The sequence below is a fragment of the Sturnus vulgaris genome, chromosome 6 (assembly GCF_052056855.1).
Source record: "Sturnus vulgaris isolate bStuVul1 chromosome 6, bStuVul1.hap1, whole genome shotgun sequence".
Taxonomy (NCBI): Eukaryota; Metazoa; Chordata; class Aves; order Passeriformes; family Sturnidae; genus Sturnus; species Sturnus vulgaris.
The window spans coordinates 10,543,146-10,561,670 of NC_142248.1; the positions used below are offsets into that span (position 1 = coordinate 10,543,146).

Below are 18,525 nucleotides of genomic sequence, written 5' to 3' on the forward strand. Positions count from 1 at the left end.
TCCTCGAGCCAAATTTCTTTGCACCTGATGTTCCTCCATAGCAGCAGAAACCAGAGTATTTCAGTTCACAACACTGCCCTAGGGGTAGTGCTGGGGATAAGGGGTTGGAGGGGGAGGATGGGACCCACATCTCCTCCTGCTCCTCCAGAACAAGTCCTGCGAGTTTGGATGCCGAGCAGCTCTGTCTGGGAGCTGGAAAGGGCATGGTGTCACCCTGGGAACGAGGATCACGTGGGGCTGCAGCACAGGGAACCTGTCTCAGGGATAAGTTGAGACATACCCTGCCCTCTTGTGCAATAGGTCTTTGCAAGTACAATGCTGTATTTATACGATGGGAACGGGGAGCCCAGGGCTGGACTCTGCAGAGGCATGAGTAAGCAGCTTCCAGGAGGCCCAGGTGCCAGCTGGGCCAACTCTTTGATTCCTTTTCTGGGAGCAGATGCAGACTAAGTGCTGGGTCTCAACCAGCATTCTCCAGCACAGGAGGGACAGTCTTAGAGCCATATTGTAAAGTTCAAGTGGTTTTTTTAGATAAATGCTTTATCTCCCAGGCTCATTACAGAGTGATTTAGCACAGTCGAAGAGAGGCAATGATGTAAAGCAGACCCAAGACGTACAGGCAGCCAAGGACAGCATCCTGGGCAAAAAGGACTCCCAGCAGAATGGGAGAGCAGCAGTTCAGTTAGCACACAGGCTGTGAGGGGACAAACACTCCTTGTGGTGACAGCAACTCTCTGAGCAGTGCCTCTGCTCCTTTCTGCTCTGCTGGTGTTCCCATGCTGTTCTTTGAGAGACTGCAGAAAGGACCATGGGAAAGGACCAATCTAGCCCAAATTTGGGCCAGGAAGGCATTAAGAGCAAAGTCGAAGCAGATTACTTAGCTGACACTACAGCTGAGGCCTAATTGATAAATAATGTTAAACTTGGAGCAATCTGAAGAAAAAGGCCAGTTAGCACCTGAGGATTAAATTGGGGAGTGTTAAGAAAGTGATAAGGTTGTTAATGCAATCACACCCTTCTCAGGAAATGGGGGGAGGATGACATGTCGAGGTAATTGCATTTCAGCAGGGTTCCTTCTTCGAGATTCAGGTCAGCTCCTGACCTGGTAATAGTTTAGCCTGTCCCTTAAAAGTAAAAAGGATGTAACCTACAGGGCATAAAGATGTCCAGAAGGACTTTCAAACTTGCCTTTTTGGTGCTGGAAGGAGGATGTGCTGAGTCAGATGAAACTTAGTATTATTTTGGAGTTTAATTCCCAGTCAGGGTTCAGCTGAAGCTGAGGAAAGTGTTGCTAGCTGGAAACCTTTTTGGCACAGTTAAGCCCATTTAGGGTGTGATACCTACAGAAAAAGGAAACTAAAGGGTCCTTTCCATACTGTGTCCCTACTGTTGCTACATCCAAGCTCAGGTCCTCTGGAGATGGCAGCTGTGAGTGGCAACAAGCACAGTGGCTTTATGTGGGTTTGCAAAGCATGGTGTGTACCTGTACTGAAGCACTTACACTGTTACCTACACTCAACCAGTGTTCTCCAGTACAGGAAGAACAGTCTTCCTTATCAGTTACTCTGCTGGATGCAAGGATATGCAGGACTCTGCTATCCAGGACCCAAGTCAGAGCCCTGAGCAAGAAAGGTGCTGGAGAGTTGCTACCCTGTTGAAATGTTGGTGCTTTCAGCATTTGATGCTGAGCTTTGTGCTATGGAACAAGTCAGATCAACTAATCATGAGGATCCTTTTTGGAAGAAAGTAAGCAGCACTTGTGAGGAATTGTGCTGGCCTAGCAATGGACTGGGCTAGCTTCACCCACCCTGGTGGAGTGGTTTGTGTTAGCAACAGTCTCCCAGGAACTCCTCTGTGCTCTCAGCAGCATCTGAAAATACAGGTTGGTCAAGCAGCACTGCAAAGCAGAGACAAGCCCAGACTCTACCAAAGCCAGGCAGTAGCACAGATCCAGTACTGCACCATAAGAGAATGAGAGCAAGGCTTTAAAGACACCTCAGGTGGCTTTGGTAGGAAACTCCATTTAATGAGATAGATTCACCCCCCCACACCCAGGAGTTCAGCTTTGTTCACGGATTTCAGGGTGTTTTAGAGTGCTTATTGTGCATATGACAGGATATGGCTCAGTGGAATGACTCACTGCCTGTAAAGTTAATTCACACTTTGCTGCTATTTCCATTCACAGGTGCTTCTGTAAGATTTAGTGCCAGGAAGCCACAAAGCTGGGAGCCAGCTCCAAATACTCTCAGAGGTTACTTTACATCTAGTAAACAGCGGTCTGTAGGGCAGTGTGACTGCGGACTTGGTAAACAGCCATGCCCCCTCCCCCCAAAAAAGCCCCGAACACATCCTAAAAATCCCAACAGCCTCCTCGCCCAAAAAACAAGTTCCCAAACCATGTTTTATTGGTAGTATTTTCCTATTCCCTTCTAATTTCTGAATTTGCTCATTACCTCTGCTACACTTTTTGTCCATTTTCTTTCCTTGCTCTCTGCTGAACCACCACACTCCTCCCTCAGCAGCCCCACTTTCCAGTCCTCTGACTCTGGAGCAGCTCTGGGGCCCCACATCTGGACAGGCAGGAGCCCTGACCTATCTGTAATACTGAAGATAGGGCTAAAAGGGTTAGTCCCATGAGCTGTCTTGGATAAAATCCTGTGACACAGGCAAAATTTTTCAGCACATGAGCAGGGTTTAACTACCAAGGTAAGTCAAGTGAAGCTGGTCACCAAATTACCCATCAGCCTAATGACAGAGCAGCATGCTGTCATTAAGACTCCAAATGCAAGTCCTACACGGGCTTAGCTCAGTGAGTGCTGGGAGGGCCTCCTGACTGCTCCCTGGAGGGTGGCTTCTTGGGGGAGGCATTGAAAGCCTTGGATGTTTGCTACTCCATCCCCCTCAGCAGCCTCCATGCTGAGTGGAAAGATTAACTGAGGTAACAGAAGGAAACTGGAAAATTTCAGCTACAAGGGGATTTTTACCATTGCTAATGGAGGTTAGGACATTGAGTGAGAAGTGGGGTTATTTCCCTGTTATGCTTATTGTCAATAAAATGGAGTAACTCTTTCTCCATATTAAAGCCCAACTTAATTTGCACTGACAAAATTACAAACACAAATTGTGGACATTAAAAAAATTTATTTGAACAAATTTTAGACACAATCACATAGGAAGAAAGTAGCTCTCAGTACAGTTTCTTTTCCAGAATGAAATAACCCCTGTTTCATACCAAGCTACTGCAGGACAACCCTTGCTCTCCTCAGCAGCAAGGAGGCTGGTGTTCTTTCCACCTGTGGATTTGCTCCACAGGGATATGGCATGCTCCTTGGCAGGTCACACCACAGCCCTTGGTCTCACAGGCTAAAGAAATGTGTAAAGACCCAACAGACAAACTGAACGAGTGATACAGCAAAGGTGCCTGTACAGGTAGGATATACACACAGGGATGCACTGCTGAGTGAGAGCTTTGTTGGGACGTGGTGTCCTACCTAGACGTGTGTTAGACATGTCACTTCTAGTTACTGTCTCTGTGCTCACCATCTCTTAGGACTTCCCTTCATAAGAAGACTTCTCCACCTCTTTCATCCTGTGATACTGCCCAGGGAGACAGCAGTCTTGTCTCACATCCTGGGGACTACAAAAGCTGCACTACAAAACCAGATGGCTGTGAGAGATGTTCACAGGCATTTGTTTGGAGCCAGACTGCATTACTCACATTTGTCTTGCTACAGGCTCACTAGCTCACCTATGCTCACCTTTGGTCTAGGGCAAACCATCCACAGATATTTCTCTTTCTGTCACATTACTCCAGAGCATGCCCAAAGTGATGGGCTGTGGCCAGAGGCAGAGAACCCCCTGAGTATCAAAAGCATTGCTTGACAGACCTGTCACGCTCTCTGCTACATAAACCAAAATGAAATGTCTCTGCAAAAGAAGATTTAAAAATTGATGCAAGTTCTGTAATAAAATAGAATAAAAGGTGAATAGACTCTCATGGTTTTTTAAACCCCTGAGAAACAGGTGAGAGAGGAAGGGAGTGAAACACAAGGAATGATTTTCACCAGCATAAACTTCATCGATTTCCTTTGGTTTTGATTTCAGCAGATCAAGCAGTGACTTTCAAAACAGAGAAGCATAACAGATAGAAGCCCTGAGTCCTCTGTTCCTGTTCTGCAGCCTCAGGAAGAACAGTACAAGGTAAATTCCATTCTTCTGTGTAGATCTGAAATGGAGGATTTTACTAATGAAGAGGAACTCTCTCTCACTACAACCCCTTCCTTTTGATTCAGAACTGAATGTATGGACAATATTACTTTGAAATTCATATCATTAGCAAAATTTTCAGGTCCCTAAACGTTTCCCTGTATATTAGCATCTCAACTAAATAGAATCACAACTTTCATTTAATGACATTCATTCTTCTTTCCTTCTCCATCTACCTTTCTTCATTCCATCTTTCTCCTTTCTATTTGCTTCCTTTTATTCCTTCTCTCTCCATCTACATTTGACTCCTTGGTAGTGATACAAACCCTTTCTGCTGACACAGTTTTTTCTCTGCTAGACAGAGCCACTCCTCACTCTTCCTTACCTCTTCTTTCTTTTGAAACCCCCCACACACAAAAGGCCTTTCAAAGCTGGTCCCCAAGTCCACAGCTACCTCTTAGGATAGGGTTATAACACTGGCACCAGTGGACCAGAGAGTCCTCTCGGAGAAGGTTTTGCTCAAAGTATTACTGTAGCCCCCAGTTCATTTTCTCTTCTTCCTTTATTTAGGAAGTACCTTCTCAAGAGTATTCCTAGTACAGAGAAAAGAGTGCTGCTTTTTCACAGCCAGGTGAATTCTACCTATTTAGGCAAATGGAATCAGAGGGGGAACCCAAGTCTCATGTCACAAACTGCACCCCATGCCTGACCACATTGCAGTTTCATGTAACTGCCCCTGCCCTACTCTCTGCCACGCCTATAAATCAGCCAAAACACAGGCTGATTTCAGAAGTCCCTTATGCTTATTATGCTGCATCAGAACTCAAAGTGTGTATGCTTCAACCAGAAAACTGGTCATTTAGGACAGTGTAAGGAACCTGCCTGTTCTGGGGTACTGAGTCTTGATGTATTAAAGGCTCCCATTAGTCTGGGACACTACAGACATGTCCAGCAGGTATTACAGCTGCCTGGACCATTCCACATCTCAGCACAATGGAAATCTAGTTCATGTCTCCTAGGCATCTGATACTGTACCCAGCAAGAGACAGGTTTCCAAGCCCAGCAGCTTATCATACCCTCCTTGCTGGGGCCATAGGAGCAGTCACTCCGAGAAGGTGCAGAGCCAATACTGCCATTGGGTATTTCTTTTCCCCTCCCTCAAAGCAGCTTCAGACAAAGCAAAAGAACTTCTTCCAGCGGCACTTGGAGAGAGTCTTGATTCCTTTGGCAGTCATCTTCTTTTCCTGACGTGCCTTGTGCTCAACACCGCTGACAATGGCCATGTCAAAAACTTCTTTAAGGTTCTTCTGGGTCAGTGCTGAGCATTCCAGGTAGGCTTCAGCCCGGATTTTGTCAGCTAGACCTTCTGCCTGAGGCCGGGGCACAGGCTTCACGTGGTAGCGATCCAGGCTGATGAGGACATTGACATCGTCCCGCAGGTCTGCCTGCGTCCCCACCAGCAGCACCGGCGCCCGCGGGTTGTGAGTTCGTATCTCAGGGATCCATTTCTCTGTAATGTTTTGGAAGGAGCTTGGGTTCACCACGCTGAAGCAGACAAGGAAGACGTCGGTGTCAGGGTAACAAAGAGAGCGCAAACAGTCAAAGTCCTCCTGTAGAAAAGGGAGGGGGAAAAGAAATCTTCACTGGGCTGCTCTTCTAACAGCATGATGCTGCAGTAGCTTTTCTACAAGTTAACTAAAATAGCAACAAAGGCAGGGCATTGTACTGACGTTTCAGACACAAGTTTCAGAGTTGAGGGCGTCTGTCATTCACCTGTCTGTGACTGCCACACCAGCAAATGGCTGGTGCTGCACCAGTGCATTTCCTTTCTTCCCAGTTAAACACTACCTTCCTCAAAGCCTAAAAACAGTCCTGGTCCCACAGGACCGAGACGACAGCTGATTTGGTAGAGCTTACCTGTCCAGCAGTGTCCCACAGCTGAATTCGGACTGGGGCTCCATCCACGAGGACCTGCACTGTAGCAGAAGGAAAATAAGGATGAGTCTAAAGCAGTTGGTCAGCATACACATGTACCCTTACACAGGCTTTTCCTGAGCACTTTGGTTTATACCCTGCTGAACAGCCTCACTGAAGTCACTCACGTCTCCTCCTAGCTGAGTATCCTCCCAAACCTCGCTAAGACTGTTGAAGCTTGCACTGGAAACATTAAGAGAAACTGCAGCAGACCTGATTTTGTTAGCTCTCAAGTGTTTTGTGTTCTTCTCCAGAATTTTGAAAAAATAATTCCATGTTACTGGGCAACTGCTCCTCCAGACAAGAGGAGCTTTTAGCCAAACAGTTCCCTGAGAACCATTTGTTCTTCTTCTACAACCCAGGAAAAGGATAAGGATAAAACCAGAGAACTTCAGCAACTTGGTCCTATCTTCTTGACCAAGCAAATTCAAATCAAAATCCATCAAAAAAGCTATTAGAGATTTTTCCCAATGAGACCAGAAATTTGGCCTTAAAGAAAAGTTACGTAAGTGTCCTAGCTAAGGAAAAACCCACCTTTGTAATGAAGAAGCTATTAAGGAAATAGTGATGAGTGAAATCCCTTTCAGAGACTATGCACACACTGAAAAACTGCTGAGTTACACATGTAAGGTTTGCTCCCATTTCACTCCCTAATCACAGTAAGCCTTCATGTGGTATCAGCTGACTCAGACTGAGGGCTGGCAGGACCTCTGATGGCAGTCGGGAATGAAACTGTTAGATGTTTAAGTGCGTAGACACCACAGAGATTGGCTAGGAACTGAAGAGAAAGAAAAAGGGGTTGTGGAGCTGGAAATCACTCAGAAAGTCCTGACCAGGTGGATGGGGAAGTGCTTGCCTGAGTAGAGGCAGACATCACGGCTAAGGTGACAATGGCTGGCACTTGACATGAACTAGCAAAATTCCACTGCTGTGTGCAGGGAGGAGGCTTTATTGTCCTTTTTGTTAAAAAAAAAAAAAAAAAACAAAACAAACAAACAACAACCAAACCAAAAAGCCCCCCAAAACCCACAAACAAACAAAAAATCCCGCAATCAGAAGCAGGATCAATCTTTTGTGATTCTTGAAGTGATTTGTCAGGTAAGAAGTGACAGAAAAAAGAGAGTTTAACGCAAGCTTTTGAAGGAGAGCCCTCCTCCCTTAAAGCAGTCTAGGGGGAAAAAAGGGACACAGACAAAAAGATGAACTGAAGTTTGGTGGGAGACCAAGATGGGAAGAAAAATGAAGGGGTGGGTGCGTCCACCACTGTGCCACTCCTCGCGGCGTAGCTGAAAGTCATCGCTTCCGTGTGACTGGGAAACAGTTGGGTTGTTACCATATCTTTGCCCCAGAGCAGGAAGAGAAACCTGTTCCTGATCAAAGAACCTGCTAGATCCTGACTTGATCTTCAAGACAGCAGGCATTTGACTTTCTAGTATCTGGTTTTCTCTGTCTCACAAGTGCATTGAGAGAAGGAATTAGCATCTCTGAAACGTCTTGCCATCTTCGGAGGAAACTCGCCACATATACTGCCTGCTGCTCCAGCGTTTGCACAAAGTTTCATCCCATCTGCTGCTAACTTGAGCTACACCAGCAGCTCTGCAACAGCCCTCCAAATACCGCCCTCACAAGGTCCACACCCTCAGGATGAGGATGGATCATGGCACAATAGCGAAGGGGCTGGCAGAACAGGATAGCCTGGTGGAGAAAGGTCACCGGGTCCGCATTTCACTCAAGGCTGCTCTTGTCACCTGGCAGCGACACCCAGCAGGAGGTAGCAGCCAGACCGATGTATGTGGCTGGGTCACTGGCCCAGAGACGTTCCCCTGATAATGCAACACCTTCTCCTATCTTATTATTGGCATCACAGTCCCATGGCCAGGATTAAGGTTAGAATTTAAACTGCTCTGCTCTGCTAGCAATTTCAATGGCAGGTATTCCCCAAAAGTAGAAGGAATTAAGCTTAAATTTCTATGCTGGATCCTGACTCCAGGAAGGGACTCCCAGGAAGGGACTTTCTTCAGGCTTATCCAGGGTAAGAGCAGGGGTGGGAAGGGAACCTTGTTTTTCCATTTCCTCCCAATAAGCAGAAAGTGAACTTCACAAGACACATTTTTAATGTGTTTGATCTCTACCAGTTACATATCCTATGAACCTCTGAAGTCAAGCTTAGTACTGGAACATCCAGACTGGAACTAAATCTGTGTGAAACTATCTTCAGATTACCTGCTGTTAATCAGGGAGTTTCCGCACTCATCTTGCCTTCACTTTCTGGACCATTTTATTATGGATTTGCCCTTCCAAAAATGTGCAGTCTATCAGCTACAGTAATTTTAAGCCTCTCTTATTCTAATCCATACACATGAATATAAAGAGAGCAGAGAGATAAATAATATTTTTTCTTGGAGGACTCAAGATTCCTTACATCTGTTCATAAAGGGCTTCTGGACCGTGAGAAGAAGTTCCCATTCAGTTCCTTCAAGTAGCAGTGGAATAGCTTGGAGATGGTCAGGGTGAATCAAAAGCTCTCAGAGTGAGCAATTGAGGGGGGACATTCAGCCAAACAAAACACTCCTTCTAAGCACCCCTAAGACTATGACACATTAGATGTCTCATTCCTGGTCTGACTTGAGCACATCTCTAATCTACCAATCTACATCGTCAAGTAGTGCTGTGTTTCTTCATATCAAATGAAGATAAGAAATCTTTCAAAGGGCTTTGTATTCTCCTGGGGTTTTATTAGAAATTGGAGCCCAAAGGAAGAGGAGTGTAGAACAAGAACAAAGATAGCATTTACAAAAGTGGAAACTAATGAGAGCTCATCAGCTTGCAATTCTAGCCAGACTTAAAAAGCTCGTCAACTTTTTGACAACCTCTGTTCAATGCTAACTTCATCAGACATGGAAAGAAAAGGATGGTTTTCCTATCAGTTGAGGGTAAAATCTCAATGTTACACTGTAGGCTATTTCTGAAGCTAAAACCACCACAAACAATAAAAAACCTAAGCCCCCTTCTATTTAGTCATGACAACACCACAAAACCAGGAAGGTGCCCAAGTTCATAGAACTTGCAAATCAACTCGACACCGTTGCAGAACGGAGGACCTCCACCTGCTAAACCTCGCAGAACGTCGGAGGGACTCGGTCCGAGTGCCAGAAATCCCCTCGGGCTGTGTGCCCGCAGAGCCCCCGGAGCGCTCTCCTCCATCCCCCCGGGACCCCGCTCCTCCCGACCCCGCGTCCCGAGGTTTCGCTGCTCCAGGCTGGATCCTCGCGGCCGCCCCACGCCCCGCGCAGCCCGGGCGGGCACCTACCGGAGAAGGTGTCGAGGGCGGTGGGCTGGTACTCGTCGGGGTACCCGTTGGTGGTGTAGCTGACCACCAGGCTGGTCTTGCCCACGGCGCCATCGCCCACCAGCACGCACTTGATTCCCAGCTCCGGGCCGCTGCCGCGGGGCGGGCTGTGTCTCCGCAGGGCGGGCGCGTAATCCAGGAGCTCCTGGGGAGGCATGGCAGTGGCACTGACGGTGGCACCGCGGACACGACAGGGCTCAGCGTGGGGCGCGGCGCGGCGGGGCCGCTGCCATGCTCCTGAGAACGGGCTGCTGTCGGGGCTGCCGTGTCGGGCCACGCTCTCCAGCCCGCCGAGCTTTGCTCCTCATCACTACACCTGCCACCCTGCGCTCAAAACCAGCCCAAATTTCCCTAGTCCCGCCCTGTCCCGCCCCGCCGGGAGGTGGCCGGACCCAGCCCTGCCCTGCTCTGCCGTGCCCGGCCCGGTCCGACCGCCTCCTCCTCCCGCCGCCGTCCCGCGGGCGAAGGTCCCGCTGCTGCACCGCCATCCCTGCGATGCTCCCGAGCGGCGCCTGCCTTTGGAATTTCGGCAGGTGCCACGCCGTGCTCTGAGCCGCGCTTACACGGCAAAGCCGTGCTCCATCTAAGTCGCCCCCCTTCCTTTTGGAAAGAATCAGCTCCAACAGAAGATGTCCCATTTGGCGCATCTGTGATTTCTGCCCTGAAATCAGGACACAAATAAAAACAACATTGCTGGTCAATATTGTGAAGGACAATATAAAACAAATGGCCAAAAGTCATCACATCTGTTAACTATGCGATTGCCATTACCGGGCTCCTGGGGCCCAGCCAAGCTGTTGCTACCCACTGGCAAAAGCCACAAAGAGTATTTTCTCAGCTGCATGGACAAGAGCAGGAGTTCCCAGTCTGCTGCCTGTTTTTCATATTCACTTCTGGTAGCTCACACACCACACTGTGCCCTTGGCAGCTAAGAAGACGGCTCCATCCCTGCCCTGAGGAGCTCACCGTCTAAAGAGGTATGACTAAACAAACAGAAGAGTGGGAACACACCACTTAAAAGGACAGATACAGCCACACTATCTCAGCCATCATTGCACGCTAGTGTAGCACCTCCAAGTGATTGGAAACACTGGAGGGAAACTATTAATGCCTGCAATACCCAATATTGCTACATTAGCTTTGAGTGTGGAACTGCTTCCTAATGGAGGAGCTAAACTCAGGCTGTCAGTGAACAACCCTCATACAGTCACCATGATGTCCTTCATGGTCCTCTCAGCAAGGCAGACCTGTCTGCACTAGGCAGGTTTGTGCTGCAAGCAGCTACTGATTAGCAGTTCATGAGTTTGTCTTGCTCTAGTTTGCATCCACGCTGAGAAGATGCAAAGGTGTTTCACCTACACTGATGTTGAACTTGAGGAGAAATCTTTAATCCAGGCACAGTCCAGAGTGCTTTTCCCTGTGGTTGACGGAAAGTTATAATCACTGCAACCCTTCAGGCTCAGTGGACAAAGCATGTCCACTCTTTGGAGACAGCCAACAAGCTTCCTGAGAACTGCAAGAAGGCTTTTCTTCTGCAGTTTTCTCTGGTATTTTGCTTTAATCAACCCCTTATGTGTTTTTACACCTAGCACAGCCTTAAATTTCTACAGCTACAGAAAATGGAGATGGTATTAGAAACTAGGCTGCTGCTAAAACATGTGCTACTCTTGCTACAGCAAGTGGCTGCTATCTCAAGGGACTGGCTTTCAATAGACCGGCTTTTTCCAGTGCCATGCTCCTCGGTGCTAGTTCAGAGCCAGGTGGCAGCTCCAGAAAAGGCAGAATGCGCAGTGTGAGGTGTGGCAGTGCCTCCAATGGGACCGGCAGGGACACGCCACACTGCAGCGGCGACAAGAGCACAGCAAGCGAGGATCTTGCAAAGCTTTCCCAGTGCATTTCAGACACTGGCTGACTTTCTGTGAACTATGACATTTCCATTTGATCAGAAGGAATGAATGTAGATGAGGGATTATTCACCAAATCGTATGCTGTTAGAAGGGACAAGCGACAATTATTCACCAAACTGTTCACTGTTAGCAGGGACAGTGAAGAGAAATTGACAGTTCGAGCTCAAAGATACATTGTTGCCTCACTCCAAGGCTCCAGGCCTTTTTCTCTTATTCCTTTCCTAAAATCTCTTCCGTGTGGGACTACGCTCCTGTTTCCTTGCAGTTTCTGACAACCGTTGGTTGACACACACTTAACTTGTCAATGAGCTTAAGTGATTTTTAATCTGTATTTAAACTAAGTGATTAAGCAAACAAACAGGGCCGTTCCCACGGATTCGTTTCTCAGGTCTTGCCTTTGTCCTGACAGCTAACAGAGGATGCAGGTTTAGTTTCACAATGCAGAGAGCAATCGGATATTTTGAGTTTGCTAGATTTTTTTGGTCCAGTTTCAGCTTTTTTGCAGTGAAAGTCTGTCCCATTCCCTGAGCTGCTGAACCAACAGGTCTGGGGACTGGCTCTGTCTATGTAGGTAGCAGGTACATTAGGAGAGCCCCATTGCGTGCTGCTTGCTGACGTGCTTCTCTGCCAAAATCAGCTGTGCCTAAGTGGGAAATACACATTCTGCAAGGCTGTATTTGGCCTCACTCCCAGGAATTATAATTAGTACAAATTATGATGGTATTTCTCACTATGTGAATTCCTATCCACCAGGAATTAAGTGCAGAAGATCAAACTCTTTCCAGGCAGATCAAATACAGATTTCAGGTACTGTTAGTGCTTAGCCATTACTCTGTTAGTCTGTATTATCTGGGCTGCACAGAAAAGCTGCTCCATTAAAGCAATTTACAGTGGAAATAGATTTCTGTATTTAGGCAGCGTGCGATTGTCACCACCAAACAAACTCTATACATCTGTACGAAGTCCTGTTATTAAAAAACCCAGTTATTTAGAGGAAGATGCTGCCTTTTCTGCCCATTTCTATTAATTAGAATAATTTTTCTCACTGCTGCTCTGGCAGGAGAAGTCCACCTGCTGACCAGATCAAGAACAGTACATAAGCCAATTTGGATGAGGAAGACACATGGGCTTGTCCCTTGTGGGGATGAAACTACAAATCAGCTCAAATTATTCTGTATAATTTCCCTTCTGAAGTGCAGTGCTTTAATACTAGAAAATGGTGACACTGGACTTTTTTACAGATAGTGGTTCTGACTTTCAATGGCTCCCGAGCAATGTTTGGCCACCAACAACCTCGTATTCTGTTCCTCTGACAACATTGTATTCTGCCTCCTTGGCTGATATTCTGCTTCTCAGTCTTGTCCGAAATGAACAGAGGGGAAGACAATATCATTTTTCCAAAGCCTAGCAAACTACTCATGTTGCCTCAGAAAAAGCATTGTATGTTATGGGAGGTGGCAGTTTTAAAAATAGCACTGTTCTCTTCTTACCAAAGGAAAGGAAAAAAAATATCAGCCCCTCCTAACATGATAGTGAGCAAACCTAGCCTTCAACATTACCTGCGTTTGTACAAGTGGGCTGCATATGTCAATACAGCTCCTTTGCAAATGGTGCCCTGGGATCACATTTCTGAGTCTGTTCACAGTGCTGCACAAGAGAAACCCTAAACAACGAGAAATGGGAGCACAGTGAGGACAGGCAGCAATGCCACCACGCACAGGGCAGATGGGTGGGGACCTAGATTGAGAGGGGGGCTAACATGGAGTGCAGGTGCCGGGGCAAACTGGACCCGGTGATGTCAAGAGACACTCTGAAGAAATCGAGGTACAGCCGCTGCCCAGCTGGTCGAATTCGTAATTGCAAGCAATGACACAACCAGTTCTGAGTCACCCAGTGTTTGTCATGCACCTGAGTGTGCATCCTCCCTGGGAAAAATCAAGCCTAGCTATAATTACCACTTAAAAGGAGTGACAGACAAAAGGGTGAAGACAAGAGCCCGAGCCTGGTTTTCCCTTGCGGTGTGCCTTGTCTAGTTACTGTAACCTTCAGGAAGTGATGTCAAACGCTTCTTTGTATCATTTTCTATCAACTCGTCAGCGGCAGAAATAGGACACAACACAATGTCCGCGAAACATCAGGCTGTACCCATTCACAGAAAGATTACGGCAGGAGAAATCCAAGGAAGAAATATTCTAGTACTTGCTTTCCTATACAGATATTTTGATTGATAGGAACTCCATAGTTTCTGAGTCTACAGCAATAAAAATGCTTTAGAATTCTACAGCAGCTAATGGATACTTCTGATGTGAACTGGAGACGTGTGCTTTTGAAATGCCTTTTGGGGAAAAAAGAAGAAAAAAAAAAAAAGAGAGAGAGAAAAACAATGTTAGAATACAGCTCCCACTATCCTGGCCTCTGAACTACTTAATTGCTCTTTGGAAATAAAAGCAATGCCTGGAAGATGCACAGGGATGTACTGGTTCATCTGGTCACTGTTAACTCTTGTTAAATGCGGAGGCAAAGAGCCACAACAACACCATTATACTACATTTTCAGATTAAAGAATAATAAGTTTAAATGAAAGAACAATGCCACTAGCTTAAAAGAAAAATATTTTTCCAAAGGAAGAAAAGCACCGTATCGTACTAAGTCCCTTTCTCAAACTCAATTTCATCTCCTATCCGACTTGCTTAGGAACTAGCCCTACCTCTCAGACATGCGATGAATAATTTAGAAGTGTGTTGCCATCTGCTGGAGAAAGTTCATCTTTTAATACATCAACTGATGAATGTGAAAGAACAGGCAAAGTTTAAGGCAAAGACTTTTTTTAAATCTGAAAGAGAAAACTGCAAATTTCATACTAAAGACAGGATGGAAGGCAATGGTCTGAGCTTAATTTAATTATGTCGTTCAATCGGACACTTTACACAAAAAAGAGGCGCTAACTTTTAACAGGAATGGGTGAGGGAATTAACAAGAGAAAGGGGATGAAGTTCATATCCCCTCTGTGAAACAAGGAAAGGCAGGCAGTTAACACTAAACAGTGAAGGGCTGGGTTGAAGGGCGATCGGAAAACCATAAAATGCTGTAAGATCACTGTCTCTGCCAAGTTATCAGTTTCAGTTCTCGAGCTTATCATTTATGGATCTTCCTTGAGGATCAAAACTGAGGGATTAGCCACAGGGTGCTGGTGATGGGAAAAAGGTTTTCTCACTGTAAAAGCATGTCCTGCTTTTCATGCATTCTAGGACAGATGGGTTATGCCCTAGGGTTTCCATGGGGGCACTCGGTGGGTTTGCGAAGGGCAGCCTGCTCTGGGATGCACATGTAGCATCAACAGTCATTGATAGTTCACTTGTGGGAAAACTTCTTAAAGTGTCAGGGGAACCGTGGTCTGCAGGTCTGCAATTGCTGCTCGGGCACGATACTGTTCCACCCAGCGTTTACTGGTCTGCAGGAGTCTGCTTCTGACAATGGGTTTGAAGAGCTTGGGAGGTTGGTTAATGGTTAGGGGGCGGGCTCTGGCAAGATTTTGAGCTTTGATCTCTTCCAGAGTAAATTATAATTGTTGTATGGCTCCCCATGTAGGTTCCAGTTCAGGTTCTCATGGGTAACTGTGATACCCAGGGTGCACAGCCACTGTAATTCTGTTTACTGCATTAAATTTGTACACAGCATTCAAAATGTCACTCACAAATGCTGTCCTTTCTCTTGGGAGAAGGTCTCTTGGTTGAGTGGGGGACACAGGTATTTGCAGCACTCTCCTCAAAGCAGGGTACAGGGGTGTCTCATAGCCTGGAAGTATATTCCACCTTTGCTGGTATCTTATGGAGGCTAGTGCATTTAGGGAGTTACACCTATTTGCCTATGGCTTTTAAGACTATAGGGTATTTTTTATGCTGATTACTGTGAAGGAATATTCTATGTACAGTGAGGTGGAGTGATGATCAGTACCGTTTGTAGTGGAAATCTGTGAGGAAGTCCAGGGTTTAATTAAAATTTTAATTGTGTCACTAGATTCTGCCCTTACTTCTTTCCACAGCCCTATCTTCCTGCCTTCTCCTCTGCACCAGCATTCATGCTTAGATCATGGATCACAATGTCATCTGCTGCAGGGCAATGAAATGTCTCACTCTGCAGTCACACATGCACTGATGTGCACCAAGTAGGGGTTGGACAGGGAGCCTAGAATGACACAGACAGCATTGAGGAAGCCCAGGTTTAGACAGGGTTAATCTGCTGGGAGTCTGGACCGTGGACACATTATATGTTTGTCAATGTCGTTATCTGGAATTACCTGTTCCTCTAGGCATCTGAAGAGAATAACATGCCATGCAACACCTAGATGTTGATAGCTGTGTCCACAGCTTGGAGAAAATGTTAACTGTTTAAGTGAAAATTACTGCAAATTGCTGCTGTGACCACAGCCATACCAAAGCAAGACAGGGATTTAGGTTTCAAATGTATCACCAAAATCTCCTAAATTCTCTCGCACAAGTCCCTCTTATAGACTTACACCACTGCTACACATAAAATGGAATCATCTGATTCTCCACACATTCCTGGTGAATCAAAGAGCTGATAAATCTTTCATCTGCAACCCTTGCTCTTCCCTTCTTTTCAGAATACCAAATCTGTGAATGTAGCACTGGGATATAATTATTGCACATGTTTGTAAATTAAATAATCACAGCAGATGATACTGCAGATGGATGGAGCAGGCTTGTGGGCTTGGGTTGGCTTTAGGTTGATGTTTTATTTCCAAATAAGGTGAAAATCTGGCTTCCACTTTAACCACATTACAATCAGACACAGGTTTCTCATGAGGATTAGCCTTAACAGGCAATAATATCTGCCAGAATGAGAACAGAAATCTCTTCCATTTCTAGACCTGACCAAGAAAAAAACAGCTTATAAGACATGGCCTGATCTAGGCTTTGAGTGAAAACAGCCCACAGAGCTTCACGGTGAGAAGTTTGTGCACAAACGTCAATTTAGCCTAATATCCAGATATATTTCAAGACAATTTATTTCCCCCTCACCAAATAACCCTTCTGGTTTCTACTGCTAAAAATATGACTGGAAAGAGAAAAATTAGAAGCATCATTGCTGAAGACAACAAGGAGAGACCTCATCTCAAATGAGGGGTCAAACTTATGTCACCCCTGTGACATAAACCTGAGCTGAGAGTGAATTCTCTACCAATGTAGAGAATTGTAGGATGCTCTAAGGAACTAATTATATATTTTTAAGAGAAGGCAAGAACTTCTTGGTTTGATAAATCCTAGATTTGGTACATCCTAATGAAGGCTATGATTGGTGTTGATTTTTGCAGAGGAAATGAAAGCTCAAAAAGGGACACTAAAGGTGTTTGAATAAGAACAAGAGGATTCAGACTAGCCATAGCTTATATTAGACTGGAAATCAGAGCTCAGAATCATGGGAGTGTTTGGAACAGGTACAAGCTAGGGCAGTCAGGGGAAAAAATACCCACACTATCAGACAGAGCTTGACAGGAATAGAGAATAGGACTATATGATGTGGTATCTGCAAGAGTGGGAGAATGGATCTGATAGTCCAAGAAGTCCCTTCCTACCTCATTACCCTAAACCTAATGTAATTTGTTTGTACCTTTTGAGATGCTGAAAGAGAACAGTTGCTGCTTATGAAGATCAGGATGATTAGACAGCAAAAGAATGTGGTTTTGTTATTTTGGCTCAGAGCTGCCACATAAGGAGGGTAAACAGCAGAGGCTGGGACTGGTGCTTGCAGGCAGGCTAAGTCAGCAAAAGCCATGTTCTGTTTTTAGCAAAGCAGGCAGAGGTGACCCTGTGGAGGTGTGCCATGGGAGCCTCCAGGAACCCAGCTAAGCGTGGGACCTGCATGTCTGGCTCAGCACGGGGGAGAAAGCCTGAGGCTGAGTGATGCAGATCACAGCCCTGGTTTATGAGGGTGCGGTGACCAGTAAAAGAGCAGAGAAAAAGGGGGTGTAACTTTGTGAGAAGGCAACCGCATGCAACTGCTGCTTGTGGTGCCTCACTGCCACCTGATGTGCAAACTAAGTTTGGGAAGACCTCTTGTGCCTTGTAATGGATCTCTGTGTGTTGCAAGCTGTCCTGTACCCTGAGAGACATTTCTCCATTGCTTACAGAAAGTGAAGCTTATATCTAATATGCAGTACATAGCATACTCACAGTATAGTATATAGCACACATACAGTGTACACATATACATCTCTATTCATTTTATATAGGATGAAACCCAAAGGGTTGTGTAAGAGACCAGTCTTTTTGTTAATGCCCTTGTTATAAATTCTGCTAGTTTAAGTTAGATGGTAATATTGTAAATAACATTTGTTGGCACGCCAGAACAAAAGAAAACTCCAGGTTATAAATGTTATTTAGTGACACAGAAGCTGGGTCTGACACAGAAACTTGGGATAAACTTGCAGAGCAAGTCTAGTACAGTTCAATGACAGCCCTATGCAGGATCCCCTTATGCTGTGCTTCAACAATAATTCCAGTGATAAAGCCAACATTTTGCCACCCAATTCAACACAAGAGCCAGAACACAAGAGTTTTTAGAAAGTGTTTTAAACCAGACAATTCCCAGTTGCAGTCAATAGAATTGCTATGGCAATCAGGACTGATTCTAGTAGGGCACACTGCTGCATTAAGGAGGTGATTTCTTGGCATGTAGCTGCACACAACAGGACAGTGCCACTGAAAACTGGGAAAGAAAACCTTCAAACCAGAGTTATAGATTAGAAAGGCAGCACTGCTTCGTTACAGTGCCAGATAAATGGGGGGGGGGGTGTGTCTCTCTGCCTACCATGCACATCAAGATCCACACTTCTATTACTTCTATATAATTTATTAGATGAATTTGTATTTACATTCCAAGAGGTTTCCACCTATTTCCAAGCAGCCTTGTACGTATGTAATTAGTTGTGTAGGTCTCATTACAGATGCTCACATATTAGGGAAGGGGTCTCTAGTGTCTCTAGTATGGTATCCTGTGGACACACACATTTAAAGAGCTAGGGAATTACAACTTGGAAATTCTTTTCAGGCCTGGATTTCTCCTGAC

At 45.8% G+C, this 18,525-nt stretch overlaps 1 protein-coding gene across 1 annotated transcript; it reads right to left on the bottom strand.

Moving 5' to 3' along the window:
* Positions 1-3,124: 3,124 nt before the first annotated feature.
* RHOV (ras homolog family member V) lies at positions 3,125-9,686 on the bottom strand. The gene is made up of 3 exons (XM_014869228.2): positions 9,491-9,686; positions 6,124-6,182; positions 3,125-5,816 (listed from the first exon to the last, which is right to left on the bottom strand). The coding sequence occupies exons 1-3, from the start codon at positions 9,684-9,686 to the stop codon at positions 5,376-5,378; spliced, it is 696 nt and encodes a 231-aa protein (XP_014724714.1). The 3' UTR covers positions 3,125-5,375.
* Between the last annotated feature and the right edge of the window lie 8,839 nt (positions 9,687-18,525).